Source organism: Penaeus vannamei, chromosome 34 (assembly GCF_042767895.1).
Source record: "Penaeus vannamei isolate JL-2024 chromosome 34, ASM4276789v1, whole genome shotgun sequence".
In the NCBI taxonomy this organism is placed as follows: Eukaryota; Metazoa; Arthropoda; class Malacostraca; order Decapoda; family Penaeidae; genus Penaeus; species Penaeus vannamei.
In genome coordinates this window covers 18,786,010-18,801,009 of record NC_091582.1, presented here as the reverse complement: position 1 = coordinate 18,801,009, position 15,000 = coordinate 18,786,010, and the positions used below count along the sequence as shown (strand labels likewise).

The window sequence follows — 15,000 nt, the reverse complement described above, 5'->3', positions numbered from 1 at the left end:
ATCGCTTGCTGGAAATCATCAGCGCCGGATTAATGTTCGAAAATGTGGCCGGGGGAGCGAGGGGAGAGGAGGGGAGGGGGTGGGGGAAGGAAGGGAGAAGAGGGGAGGAGAGGGAAGGAGGAGGGGGAGGGGAGAGGTGGGGAGGGGGTGGGGAAGGGAGGGAGGAGAGGGGAAAGGAGGGAATAGGGTAAAGGAGGGGGGAGGGAAATAGGGGAGGAAAGGAGGTGGGTGGGGGAAGGAAGGGAGGAGAGGGGAGGAGAGGGGATGGGGTGGGGGGAAAGGAGGGGGAGGGGTGGGGGGAAGGGAAGGGAAGGGAGGAGAGGGGAGGGGAGGGGTGGGGGAAAGGAGGAGAGGAGAGGAGAGGGGATGGGGTGGGGGGAAGGGAGAGGAGGGTAGAGGAGGGGAGGGGGTGGGGGGAAAGGGGGAAGGGAGGAGAGGAGAGAGAGGGGATGGGGAAGGGGAAATAGGGGAGGAGGGGAGGGGGTGGGGGGAGGGGAGAGGAGGGGGGGGTGGGGGGAAGGGAAGGGAGAGGAGGGTAGAGGAGGGGGAGGGGGTGGGGGGAAAGGGGGAAGGGAGGAGAGGAGAGGAGAGGGATGGGGAAGGGGAAATAGGGGAGGAGGTGAGGGGGTGTGGGGAGGGGAGAGGAGGGGAGGGGGTGGGGGGAAGGGAAGGTAGAGGAGGGTAGAGGAGGGAGGGGTGGGGGGAAAGGGGGAAGGGAGGAGAGGAGAGGAGAGGGGATGGGGAAGGGAAATAGGGGGAGGAGGGGAGGGGGTGGGGGGGAGAGGAGGGGAGGGGGTGGGGGGAAGGGAAGGTAGAGGAGGGTAGAGGAGGGAGGGGGTGGGGGGAAAGGGGGAAGGGAGGGAGAGGAGAGGAGAGGGGATGGGGAAGGGGAAATAGGGGAGGAGGGGAGGGGGGTGGGGGGAGGGGAGAGGAGGGGAGGGGGTGGGGGGAAGGGAAGGGAGAGGGAGGGTAGAGGAGGGGAGGGGGTGGGGGGAAAGGGGGAAGGGAGGAGAGGAGAGGAGAGGGGATGGGGAAGGGGAAATAGGGAAGGAGGGGAGGGGGTGGGGGGAGGGGAGAGGAGGAGGGGGTGGGGGGAAGGGAAGGGAGAGGGAGGGTAGAGGAGGGGAGGGGGTGGGGGGAAAGGGGGAAGGGAGGAGAGGAGAGGAGAGGGGATGGGGAAGGGGAAATAGGGGAGGAGGGGAGGGGGGTGGGGGGAGGGGAGAGAGGAGGGAGGGGGTGGGGGAGGGAAGGGAGGAGAGGGGGGGTGGGGGAACAGGGAAGGAGGAGGGGAGAGGAGGAGAGGGGAAGGGGTGGGGAAGGGGAAGGGAGGAGAGGGGGGGGGGGGAGAGGAGGGAGGGGGCGGGGAAAGGGAGGAGAGGGTGGGGGGGAAGGGAGGAGAGGGGGTGGGGGGAAGGGAGGAGAGGGGAGGAGAGGGGTAAAAGGAGGAGGTAGGGGTGGGGGAAGGGAAGGGAGGAGAGGGGAAAGGGAGGGAGGGGGCGGGGGGAAGGAGGAGAGGGGAGGAGAGGGGGAAGGAGGTAGGGAGGGGGAGGATGGGGGGTAAGGAGGGAGGTAGGGGGAAAAGGAGGGGAGGGGGTGGGGGAATGGGGAAGGGAGGGAAGGGAGAGGAGGGGAGGGGGTGGGGGGAACGGGGAAGGAGGGGAAAAAGAGGGAGGGGGTTTGGAGAGGAGGAGAGTGATGGGGGCAGGGGAAATAGAGGAGAAGGGATGTGGTAGGGGGTCGGGAGAGGAGGTGGAGGGGACAGGGAAAGAGGGGAGAGATGTCCTCAGAAGGGGGCCCGAGGGAGGGGAGAGGGGGTAAGGTAAAGGGATTTGTTAAGGTGGTTGGAGGGGAGGGGAGGGAGAAGGGAAGGTGGGAGGACGTGTTAATACGACCAGAGGGAAGGGAGGGGAAGGAGGTAGTGTGGGGGGATGATAATGTATTCGTAGAGAGGGGAAGGGGGGAAGGGGGAGAAGGAGGGGGAAGAGGGGGCAGTGGGGGGTGATAATGTATCCTTAGAGAGGGGAAGGGGGAGAGGGAGAGAAAGTGGGGGAGGAGGAGGGAATGACTCATGATGGAGGGGGTGGGAAGAAGTGGGGGGGCGATGAGGGAGTGTTAATGGGGCCTCAGAGAGAGGGGGGAAAAGGGCGTGAGACACAGAGGGAAGGGCGAGGGGGAGGGAGGGGAGAGGAGATGGGGAGAGGGGGTTGTCTTAGGAGTCAGGGGGGAGGAGGGGGGAGGGGGTGTTAATGAGGCCAGGGGGAGGAAGGGAGAGGGCGGTGATAATGAAGGGAAGGGGGGGGGAGATTGAGGATAACAGAGGAGACAAGGAAGAGGAGAGAAGGGAGGGGAAGATGAGACAGGAGACAGAGAAGGGGGGAGGGGGAGAATAGAAAGAGGGAAGAGGAAGAAGAAATGGAAGGGGAAGAGGGAGGGAGAGAGATGAAAGAGGAAAGACGGAGAGAGAGCGGGAGAGCAAGAAAGGAAAGAGAGAGAGAGAGAGAGAGAGAGAGAAAGAGAGAGAGAGAGAGAGAGAGAGAGAGAGAGAGAGAGAGAGAGAGAGAGAGAGAGAGAGAGAGAGAGAGAGAGAGAGAGAGAGAGAGAGAGAGAGGAAAGCATGAAAGAAGAGAATGAAGCAAGATAAAGGGAAGAAGGAGGAGAGAAAGAAACAATCGGGCGAGACCAGAGAGGAGAGAGGAAGAAAGGAGGGGGAGAGGGAAGGAAGAGGGGGAGAGGAAATGGAAAGGGAGAGGAGGGAGAGAGAAGGGAGAGGGAGAGGAAAGGGAGAGGGAGGAGAGGGGAGAGGGGTGAGAGGGAAGGGAGAGGGGGTAGAGGGTAGGGAGAGGAGGAAGAGAAAAGAGAGAGGGAAGAGAGAGGTAAGAGAGAGGGAAGAGAGAAGGTAGAGAGAGAAGGGGGAAGGGATAGTTGAGAAGAAAAGGGGAGGAAGGAGAGGCAAGAGAGAGAGGGATAGGGAAAGAGAACAAGGGAGAGAGAAAGGAAATGAGGGAGAGGGTAGGGAGAGGAAAGAGATAATAGAGAGAGCCGACAGGGAGGACAGGGTTGGGAAAGAGAAGACAGAAGGGAAGGAAAGAGGAACAGGAGAGAGAGAGAGAGGAAGGGGGTAGGGACATGGGGAAGGGACAGGGAGGGGGGGAGAGGGAGGGTAGGGACATGGGGAAGGGACAGGGAGAGAGGGAGAGAGAGGGTTAGGACATGGGGAAGGGACAGGGAGATAGGGGAGAGGGAGGGTAGGGACAGGGAGGAGGGAGAGGGAGGGGGAGAGGGAGGGTAGGGACAGGGAGGAGGGAGAGGGACATAGGGACATGGGGAAGGGACAGGGGGGGGGAAGGGAGGGTAGGGACAGGGAGGAGAGAGAGGGACATAGGGACATGGGGAAGGGACAGGGAGAGAGGGAGAGGGAGGGTAGGGACAGGGAGGAGGGAGAGGGACGTAGGGACATGGGTAAGGGACAGGGAGGAGGGGGGGGAGGGCTGGGTATGGGGAGGGGAGAGGATGTTGCATTAGCGGAAGTAATTAGGGCGACTCACCGTACTGTTGCTTCGTTACTCTATTTCGCTTTCTTTTGTGAACTGTTTCTCCTTCTTTTGTTTTTGTGTTTTTTCCAAATTGTGTTTGTTTTTCTTTTATTCGACTTGTAATTTGTTTGTTTGTTTGTGGCCTGTTTGCTTTTGTCCTTCTCTTCTGTTTTTTTTTCCAATTTGTGTTTGTTTTTCTTTTCTTCTCTTCAGCTTATTATTATTATTATTTATGTGTTTGTTTGTTTGTCTCTCTTTTTCTACCCACGTTTTTTTTTGTCTATTTTGTTTCCCTTTTGGAGTAGTTTTTTCTTCACCTTTATGTTTTTCTCTCTCTTGTTATTGTTCGTCTGTTTTCTTCCCTCTTCTTCCTTCCATTTTCTCTCTCTCTCTCCTATCTCCTCTTTATCAGGTTTTCTCCCTTTCTACCTCTTCCTCTTGCTTGATTTCTCTCTTTCTCCTTCTTCCACTCTCACCCTCTTCCTTTCTTTCTCCTCTCGTCGCTCTAGATATCATGGAATTTAATTCTAAGATTTTTTCCTCTATTGACTTCATTTCTTCTCCTTCTTCGTTATTTTTTTTTCTTTTTTTATTCTTCCTATTCCATTCCATTATTTTCTCTTCTTCCTATATTGGTTTCCTTAATTCTCTTGTTTTTATTTATTATTTTTTCTCTTTCTCCCTCTCTTCCTCTCCGCTTATTGTCATTGTAATCTATTGTTATTCACGTCTTTCTTCATTATTCTTTCTACTCCTCATTTTTTCCTTGTGTTTCTTCGTTTTTCCCTCTCTCCTTCTTTGAGATTTCTTCCTTGTTCTCATTCTCTTTCTCTTCTCCATTTCTTCTTATCATTATTATCTTCTTTTCTATTTTTCTTGTACTTTTTTTTTCTTGTTCGTCTTTTCTTTTTCGTTTCTTTTTTCTTTTTCTCTTTCACCTTCTTCTTCTTCTTCTCCATTTTCTTTCTTTTCTCTTTTTTCTTTTTCTTGTGCTTGTTCTTTTATATTCTTTTCTTTTGCTCTTTCCTTTTTCTTTCTCCTCTTCTTCTCCCTCTCTATTTTCTTTCTTCACGCCTCTTCTTTTCTTTTTCTCTTCTTCTCTCTCTCTATCTTCTTTTCTATTATTCTTGAACTTTTTCTTTTTTTTCTTGTTTGTCTTTTCTTTTTCGTTTCTTTTTTTCCTTTTTCTATTTCCCTTCTTCTTCTTCTTCTTCTTCTTCCATTTCGTTTTCCTCTTCTTCTCCCTCTCTATTTTCTTCCTTCACGCCTCTTTATTTCTTTTTCTTCTTCTCTTTCCCTTCTTCTTATTCTTTTTCCTCTTCTTCTCCCTCTCTATTTTCTTTCTTCACGCCTCCTTTCCCTTCCCTCTTTTCGCTATTGCAGAATCGAGTTAAACTTCTCATTATTCTTCCCTCCTCTCTCTTAATATTTATTCCCATCTTCTTCTTATTCTTTTTTGTTATCTTTCTAAATATCTTCTTTTCTTTCCCTAGTCTCTGGAGTTATTTTTTCTTGTTCTTTCCCTTCTTTTCGTTTGTTTTTCCTTCCCTTTTGCCTCTGTGTCTTTGTTTATCTTTTATCTTATTCCTTTGTTTCTATTTCTTTGTTATTTTATCTTCTTTTGTGTTTGCTTCTTCGTTCTCGTGTATTTTCTTATTCTTCTCTTTTTGTTTCCACTTTTTGGTCATTTTTCGTCTTCTTCTCCTTTTGCTTCTTCCCCTTCGTTATTTTTCGTCTTCTCTTTTCCCCATTTCTATTGTCTTTATCATTTTCTTCTTCTTCTTCCATTATCTTCCTCCACACCTTCTCCCTCCATCCTCGACTTTTATTTTTCTTTCACCCCCTTTCTCTTTTTTTTCTTTTCCCTTTTGCTTCTTTACCTCCGTTGTCTCTCTTCTTCCCCTTCTTCTATCAAATCCTTTATTTCTTCTTCTTTCGCCCTATTTTCCTTGTTCTTCCTTTTCGTTATCTTTCCTCCGCTTTTATCCTCTCTCTCCGATTTTAAGAGATATTCCACGTCTCTCCTTCACCCTATTTTTCTCTCTTTCTCTTCTCCTATTTTTCTTCTCATCTACTTATTCTTCGTTATCTTTCTTCCTTTCTCTTTCTCCTTCCTTTCCTACACCACCTTCCGCCTTTAACTATCGCAGAATGTAATCCACGTCCCTCCTTCGTCTTCTTTTTCTTTTTCTCTCTTCCCCTGTTTTTATTTCTATCTGCTTCTTCGTTATCTTTCTTCCCTGCTCTTTCTTCTCCCTCCGCTTCTTGACATTATTCTCTCGCTCTCTCTCTCTCTCTGTCTTTTCTCTCTCTGTCTTTTCTCTCTCTGTCTTTTCTCTCTCTGTCTTTTCTCTCTCTGTCTTTTCTCTCTCTGTCTTTTCTCTCTCTGTCTTTTCTCTCTCTGTCTTTTCTCTCTGTCTTTCTTCTCTTCTCTGTCTTTCTCTCTCTCTCTCTCTCTCTCTCTCTCTCTCTCTCTCTCTCTCTCTCTCTCTCTCTCTCTCTCTCTCTCTCTCTCTCTCTCTCTCCTCCCCAGTTTATTTTCCTCCAATCTGCTTCTTCCTCTTCGTTAACTTCCTCCCCTTCCTTTCCTCTCACCGCTTTGCTTGTTCTTATCGTTCTTCCTTCACCTCCCTCTTTTATCCCCCCCTCCTTCCCTCCTTTCCCCTCCGCTTCTAATCAGACACTTTCCATTTTTCTTCCTTCGCACTTTCGCCCCACGCACGCTGCCCTCAATGAACCCTGTTAGTATTAATTCTGTTATCATGTGGCACCTTCATCAACAACATGGTGCCAAAGTTGCGTGTTGTCATTATCGTTTGTATTATGTTTCTTTTGATTTATTTATCTCTCTCTCTGTCTCTCGCTCTTTCTTTCTCTTTGTCTTGCTCTCTCTCTCGCACTCTTTCTCTCTCTCTTCTCTCTTCTCTCTTTTCTCTCTCTCTCTCTCTCTCTCTCTCTCTCTCTGTCTCTCTCTCTCTCTCTCTCTCTCTCTCTCTCTCTCTCTCTCTCTCTCTCTCTCTCTCTCTCTCTCTCTCTTTATTTTTTTTATTTTTAGTAATGTGGTTATACGATATGCAGGATACAATTAATATTTTTCTGCTCTGGGAATTCTCATTTTTTTATTATCATTATTATCATTATTTTCTCTCTCGTATTAAGATGATGCAATAGGTTGAAACCTTTTTCATTTTCGAGTATATTAATTGATGATGATATTATTAACTTTTTTAAAAAGTATTTTGGATGAGCTGTGGGTTGGAGTTAGGGTGTAGGGAGGGAGGGAGGGAGGGAGGGAGGGAGGGAGGGAGGGGGGAGGGATGGGGGATGGGAGGGAGGGAGGGGGAGAGGGAAGGAGGGAGGGGTGAGGGAAGGAAGGAGGGGGAGGGGGAGGGAGGGAGGGGGAAGAAAGGGAGGGAGGGAGGGAGAGAGAAAGGAAGGAAGGAAGAAAGGGAAGTTGGGAAGAAAGAAGGAAGGAAGGGAGGGAGAAGAGGAAAGGAGAATGGGAAAGATGGAATGTGGAAGGAATAATGAAAATTAGGAATGAGAAAGGAGTAAGAGGGAATGAAGAAGGGGATAGGGGAATAAAGAAAAGGGGAAGAAGATAGTGAATGAAGGGACAAGAGAAAAGAGAAGAAGGGGGAATAGGAAAGAACAGAGTAAAGAGCAGAAAAAAGGAGAAGGGGAAACTAACCTCAACGAAAAATGAAACACTCTTTAAAACAACAATAATAATATATTTTTCCTCATTTTATTTTCTTTATAATCTCTTAATCTACTCACAAAAAAAAAAAAATGCACATACTTTTTAAAAACAACAATAATAGTTTTTTTCCTCATTTTTTTTCTTTAATATATTAATCTAGTCACCAAAAAAAAAATGCAAAAAGATTCAGAGAGCTTAACTCATGTCAACTTGTCTTCCCCGCTACTTAGTTATGTTTAGAAAATATTAATGACACTTTTTTCTCTCGCGCAAAAAGGTGTCATAAAACGAGAGATGGGAGGGATAGGGAGAGGGAGGGAGGGAGGGAGGGAGGGAGAAAGGAAGGAGAGGAGGGAAGGGAGGGAGGGAGGGAGGGAGGGAGGAGGGAAGTAGAGGGAGGGAGAGGAAGAGGGAGAGGGAGGGAGGGAAGGAGGGATGGACGGAGGGTGGGAGGGAGGGAGGGAGAGGGAGGAGAGGAGGGAGGAGGAGGGAGGGAAAGGGAGGGAGGGAAAGGGAGGAGGAGAGGGAGGGAGTGAAGAAGGGATGATGGAGGGAGGGAGGGAGGAAAGGAGGGAGGGAGGGAGGGAGGGAGGGAGGGAGGAGGAAATAGAGAAAGAGAAAGAGAGAGAGAGAAAGAGAGAGAGAGAGAGAGAGAGAGAGAGAGAGAGAGAGAGTGAGAGAAAGAGAAAGAGAAAGAGAAAGAGAAAGAGAAAGAGAAAGAGAAAGAGAAAGAGAGAGGGAGAGAGACAGACAGACAGAGAGAAAAAAGGAAAGAAAAAAAACGAAAAAATACATGAGAAAAAAAAAAGAGAGAGAGAGAAAAGGGAGAGACAGAAAACCGAAAAAGGAACCCACAGACAGGTGCACCCCAACGCCCGGATGAATAAGCGTTACACAGCCACCGGGGTCACATGTCATCTCCCACAGGGTCATTCCAGGTCATTCTCGGTGTTGGTCATAATAAGCAGCACTCACAGGGTTGAAATACTCACACGCGAGGGCGACTGGAAGCACACGCACACAAACACGCACATGTGTACGTTATAAACACACATAACAACAGGTTTCATACACTCACAGGGTTGAAATACTTACACGCGAGGGCGACTGGAAGCACACACACATACAGACACGCACATACATACATTGTAAGCACATAACAACAGGTTTCATACACAGGTTTCGCAAGCACAAATATAATAAGCGCAAGCATGTATGTATAAACACAAACTTGCATATATGAGTAAATGAATAAATATTTACGCAAGTCGGATAACGGCACGGACGTGGGTTGCATATACGCATTCACACACACAGACTTACACACAGACTTACACACACACACACACACACACACACACACACACACACACACACACACACACACACACACAGACATTTTAGCACCGACAAATATCCACACAATAATAACTAAACAAATAATGATAATAAAACTCATTCACATAACAATAAATAAATAAATACAAAAAACTTAATGCTCAAATACTCACATTACTTATAAATACATTGATACTCACATTGATAATAAACAAACAAATACAAAATATTGAGCTCTCAAAGACTCCCATAAAATGAAATAAACAAATACAAAAAGAAGGAAAAAATGCTCAAATACTCACATAATAAATACACTCATAAATACACTCACACTGATAACATATTACAAAAAATACAAAATATTAAGCTCTCAATTAGTCACACAAGATGTTGATAGCGACCTCATTGTTCTCATAAAAATCAAGCTCTCAAATACTCCCATAAAATTAGATAAAAAACAATAATAAATAGATATAAAATAAAAATGCACAAATAATCACATTCCTTATAAATAAACATTGATAATGAATAAATAAACACAAGAAAGAGAGACTGACAGACAGAACCAAACAGAAACAGAAAGAAAAGAAGAGATTTAGAAGGACTAGAAAAAAAAGAAAAAAAAGAAAAGAAAAAAAAGCTCTCAACTACTCACACAAGATGTTAATAGTGACCTCATTGTTCTCATAAAAAATCAAGCTCTCAAATGCTCCCATAAAATTAGATACACACAAAAAAAAACAATAATAAATAGAAATAAAATAAAATGCACAAATAATCACATTCCTTATAAATAAACTCATAAACAAACATTGATAATAAATAAACAAATACAAGAAAGAGAGACAGACAGACAGAACCAGACAGAAACAGAAAGAAAAGAAGAGAATTAGAAGGACTAAAAAGAAAGTAAAAAAAAAAAAAAGAGAGAGATTTAGGACTAAAAAGAAAGAAAGAAAGAAAGAAAGAAAAAAAACAAGCTCTCAAATACTCACACAATATGTTGATGGCGACCTCATTGCTGGTGGAGTCGCCCTCGACGTTGGAGGCCTCGCACTGGTACTTGCCCGCGCGCTGCCGGTTGACCTTCTGGAGGGCAAGGATGACCTCGTTCACTAGCACGCCCGCTGTCACGTTGTGCAGGATCTCCACGCCCTAGAGGGGAAAGCGAGGGGAATAGAGTGAAGGGGACCTGGTCATTTTTTTTTTTTTTTGTCTTTTTTTTTCCTTTTCTCAATTCTTTTTTTTTTGTCTTTTTTCTATGTTTTTTTTGTATTTTCTTTTGTTTTCCTTTTTTCTTATTATCTTTTTTCTTTATCTTTATTTTTTTCCCTTACCTTGAATCTTCTTTTCTTCCATTTTCTTTTTTTCTTTATTATCTTTTTTCCCCTCTCTTGAATCCTCTTTTTTCTATTTTCTTTTTTCTTTATCTTTATCCCTTTTTTCCCATCCCTTGAGAGGACGTGACGAAGGAGGAGAGAGAGTGTGTGTGTGTGCGAGGGGAAGCGAAGGGTCAATGCCACTCTTGGGAGATGTACGTGGGTAGAGAGGAAGGAGGGGAAGGGGGGAGGAGAGGAGAGAGGAAGGAGGGAAGGAGGGGAGGGGAAGGAGGAAGGCAGGAGGGGAGGGGAAGGAGGGGAAGGGAGAGGGAGAGAAGAGGAGAGGAAGGAAGGGGGAAGGGAGAGGCAGAGGAGGAGGAGGGAGGGAGGAGAGGAGAGAGGAAGGGAGGGGAAAAGGGGAGGGGAGGAGGGGAAGGGAGGAGGAAAGAGAGGAAGGAGAGGAAGGGAGAGGGAGAGGGGAAAGAAGGGGAACGAAGGGAGAGAGGAAGGAAGAGGGGAGGGGAAGGAGAAAGAGGGGAGAGGGGAAGGGAGGAGAGGGGAGAAGGGAGGGAAGTGGAGAAAGGAAAGAAGGGAGTGGGAGGAAGAAAAAAGAAGGGAGAGGAAGGAGAGAAAGAGGGAGGGAGGGAGAGGAGAAGGGAAGAAGCAGAGAGAAGACAACTGAGAGAAAGAGAGAGGGGAAGGAGCGGAGAGAGGGGAAGAAGAAGGGGTTGAGAAGGAGACAAGTGTCTATCGTCTCCTGGGAAGATGTGAAACGTTACACACTCTCTCACTCTTTCTGTCTATTTTCTGGCTCTGTCTGTCTGTTTTTGTGTTTGTCTTTGTGTGTCTTTGTCTGTCTGTATTTCTTTGTCTCTCTTTCTGTTTATCTATTTGTCTCTGTCTTTTCTATCCCTCTTTTTGTCTGTTTCTCTGCCTTTTTCCTTCTTTTGGTGTGTGTGTGTGTGTGTGTGTGTTGTGTGTGTGTGTGTGTGTATGTGTGTGTGTGTGTGTGTGTGTGTGTGTGTGTGTGTGTGTGTGTGCGTGTCTTTTTTCTTTTTTTTTTCTTTTTGTTTTTATATATATATATATATATATATATATATATATATATATATTTATATAATATATATATATAGGGGGGGGGGGAATACTAAAAAAGGGATCTAAATCTCTTTTACAGTAAAATCTATAGAGTAAATAACACCAGTATGTGGTGCGCGCATTTCATATAACCTTATTTCATACCTGATTTTCTTTTCCAAATATACCATATACGGATACTAGAAATATATAGAGAGATGGATAGATAGGTAGACAGAAAGACAGACAGATAGATAGATAGGACGTTAGATAGATAGCGGGAAAGATAGACAAATATAGACAGACAGATAGATAGATAGGAAGTTAGATAGATAGCGAGAAAGATATATATATAGACAGACAGATAGATAGAAAGACAAATACAAACAGACGAAAAAATTAATACAGAGAGTGATACATTATAAAGAAAGATAAAGGGGTAGACAGAAAGACAGACAGATAGATAGATAGGAAGTTAGATAGATAGCGAGAAAGATAGACAAATATAGACAGACAGATAGATAGAAAGACAAATACAAACAGACAGACAGATATTTAATACAGAGTAGCTGATACATACATATAGAGAGACAGATAGATAGGTAGACAGAAAGACAGACAGATAGATAGATAGGAAGTTAGATAGATAGCGAGAAAGATAGACAAATATAGACAGACAGAGAGATAGAAAGACGAATATAAACAGACAGACAGAAATCTAATACAGAGTAGCTGATATAGACATAAAAATGAAAATCACAACCGGGCGGGTTATGGGGCCTCTTGGTACGATGTGCAATTGAACAATAATGCTTTGTCATTTAAATTTTGGGGGAAGGGGAACAAACAACATAAAAAAAATAATATACAATAACAAAAAACACAACAATATGCAAACAAACAACAACAAAACAAAACATACATATTTTAAAAGAAAAAGACAAAACAACAAAAAAAAAAAAAACAAAAAAACAAAAAAACAACAAAAAAACATTACAAACAACAAAGACGACAACAACAAAAAAATATATAGAAGAAAAAGATGGTAGATAAATAGATAGATGGAGATTTGACGGAGATAGTTAACAATAAACAGTTGATTTACGAAAAAAATATATTTGGGGTAATTGGTCGGCGACACCCCCAAAAGGAAAAGATTAGTAAAAAGAAAAAACAATTCCGAATGGATACCACGACAAGCCAACAGGGCAAAAGAGAGGAGGAAGAACGAACGCGAGGAAGAAGGAGCGAGGAAGAACCAGCCAACGAGAAGAAGACCACACAGGCAGAACGAGCCACACAGGCAAGAACGAGCCAACAAAAGGGGGGGGAGAGAGGCAGAAAAAGCCAAGGGCAAAACGAGAAGAGGCAAAACAGCCAACGGGCAGAAACCCAGGGCAAAACGAGACGGAAGGGGGGAAAGCCAACGAGGAAGAAGAGACAAAAGACCAAAAGCCAACGAGGCAGAAGACCAAACCCGAGACAGAACGGCCACACAGGCAAAAGGCCAACGGGAAAAGGAAGAGGAAAAAAGGCCAAGAGCAAAGAAGGACCAAAAGGGAGAACGGCCACGCACAGATGGAGGAGGAAGGAGAAAAGGAGGGGAAAAAAACAGGCAAAAAACGAGCCACACGGGAAGAAAACAGAGGCAAAAACCAACCAAGAGGCAAAGAAGAGACAGAGGAAAACCAGAAGAGGAAAAAAGCCCAGGGCAAAAGACCAACGGGAAAAAAGGAAAAAGGAAAAAAAAAGCCAACGAGGAAAAAAGACAGAGGCAGGACGACCAAGAGGTAAGAACGGCCACACGGGCAAAAGGGGCCCAGAGGAAAAAACAGCCAAACAGGGAAGATGAGCCACACACCCAAAAAAAAACACGCACAAAACAACCACACAAAAGAACACCACACACAAAACAACCACCAGGCAAAACAACCACAAAACAAGAAGGAACAAAAAAGAACAGCCACACACAAAACGGAAGAGGAAAAGGAGAGGAAAACAGCCAGGAGGAAGAACAAGCAACACGGGCAAAAAACGAGCCCCACAGGAAAGAAGGCCACCACAAAACAAGCCAAGGGAAAAAAGGCCCCCAACGGGAAACCCACACGAGGCAAGACAGCCCCGAGCAAGACAGCCCCGAGGAAGACGGCCACACGAGGAAAAAACCGCCCCGAGGAAGAACAGCCCCGAGGCAGAACACCACACAGGCAGGACAGCCACCGGGCAAGAACAGCCACCGAGGAAGAACGGCCACACGGGCAGGGAAAACCCCCACGAGGCAGAACAGCCACACAGGCAAAAAAGAGCCAAAGGGGCAGGGAGCCACACGGGAAGCGGCCACGGAGGAAAAAACAACCAACAGGCGGGGCCCCGAGGAAGAACAGCCAAACGGGAAAAGAAGAGCCACAGAGGAAAAAACCCAGCCACCGGGGGAAAGGGAAGAGCCACCGGGCGGGAACGGCCACCGAGGAAAAACCCGGGCCACACGAGGAAGAACGGGGCCACCGGGGAAAGAACGAGCCAAACGGGCAAAAACAGGGCCCAGGGGAAAGGGGGAAGGCCACCGGGGAAAGAAGGCCACCGGGAAAAAACCAGCCACCGAGGCAAGCGGGCCCCACGAGGAAAGGAACAACCCACAGGGGGAAAAAAGGCCACACGAGGCAAAACACCCCAAACGAGGCAAGAACAGCCACACGGGAAAACAGCCCACGAGGCAAAACGGCCACCGGGCAAGACGGCCACACGAAAAAAGGGCGGCCACCGGGCAAAACAACCCCCGAGGCGAACCCACCCCAAAAACGAGGGAAAAAACGGCCACCAGGGGGAAACACCACAGGGGGGCGGGGAGGCCACCGGGGGGCAAGAACGAGCCACACGAGGCAAGAACGAGCCACACGAGGCAAGAACGAGCCACACGAGGCAAGAACGAGCCACACGAGGCAAGAACGAGCCACACGAGGCAAGAACGAGCCACACGAGGCAAGAACGAGCCACACGAGGCAGCGGCCACGCGGGAAGAACACCCAAAAACGGGGCAAAACAGCCACACGAGGAAAGGACAGGCCACGGGGGGAAAAACGGGCCACAGGGGGGCCAAGATGGGGGCCCCCGAGGAAAAAACCAGCCCAGAGGCAAAAAGGCCAAAACGGGGCAGAACAACCAACGGGGCAAGAACAGCCCAGGGAAGGACAGCCCACGAGGAAAGAAAGCCCACGAGGAAAAAACAGCCACACGAGGCGGGGCGGGGCCCAGGGGGCAAAAATCCAACCCAGGGAGGAAAGAACGGGCCCCCGGGGGAAGAACGACCACCGAGGAAAGAACGGCCACCGGGGAAAGAACGACCCAAGGGGGGAGCCCCCGGGGGAAACGCCCCCAAAACAGGCGAACGGCCCCGAGGAAAAAAGGCCCCCACGGGGGAAAGAACGAGCCACAAAAGGAAAAGGGGAAGGGGGCCCCCGGGAAAAAAGGGAACGAGCCACAAAGGAAAGAACGGCCACCCCGGGGCAAAAACAGCCCCCGGAGGCAAAAACCCCCCCCGAGGCAAAAGGGCCCAAAGGGAGGAGAACAGCCCCCGGGGCAAAAAGGCCACCGAGGAAAAAACGAGCCACCGGGGAAAGGGCGGCCACAAGGAAAGGGGGAGGGCCACCACGGGAAAGAACGGGGGAAAAAAACACCCCCCGGGGGAAAAGGAAGACCCCCCCCGAGGAAAGAACGAGCCAAACGGAAAAGAACGACCCAAAACAGGGACAAGAACGAGCCAAAAGAGGGGGAACGAGCCCCGGGGAAAAAGACCCAAAACGAGGCAAAAACGACCACCGAGGCAAAAGGCCCCACCGGGCAAGAAACCGGGGTTAAAGGGCCCCGGGAAAGGGGCCCGCGGGAAAACCGGGCCCGCAGGGAAGGAAAGGCCCCAAAACTTTTTTTCGCCAATTATGATTATGTTTAATTGTTCCGCTCGCGACGACGCCAGATTCGCTCGTTGGCTGGAGGGGGAGGGGGGGAAAGGGAGGGAAGAAGGGGGGGGGAC

General features: G+C 47.8%; 1 protein-coding gene across 1 annotated transcript in view; it reads right to left on the bottom strand.

Annotated features, from left to right (window-relative positions):
* The window catches only part of LOC113828304 (nephrin-like), a gene marked incomplete in the record, with an annotated part of 185,474 nt that overhangs the window by 112,804 nt on the left and 57,670 nt on the right, over nt 1-15,000 (bottom strand). The window contains 1 exon segment of the mRNA XM_070113504.1: nt 9,570-9,729. Coding sequence (XP_069969605.1) covers nt 9,570-9,729 — 160 coding nt within the window.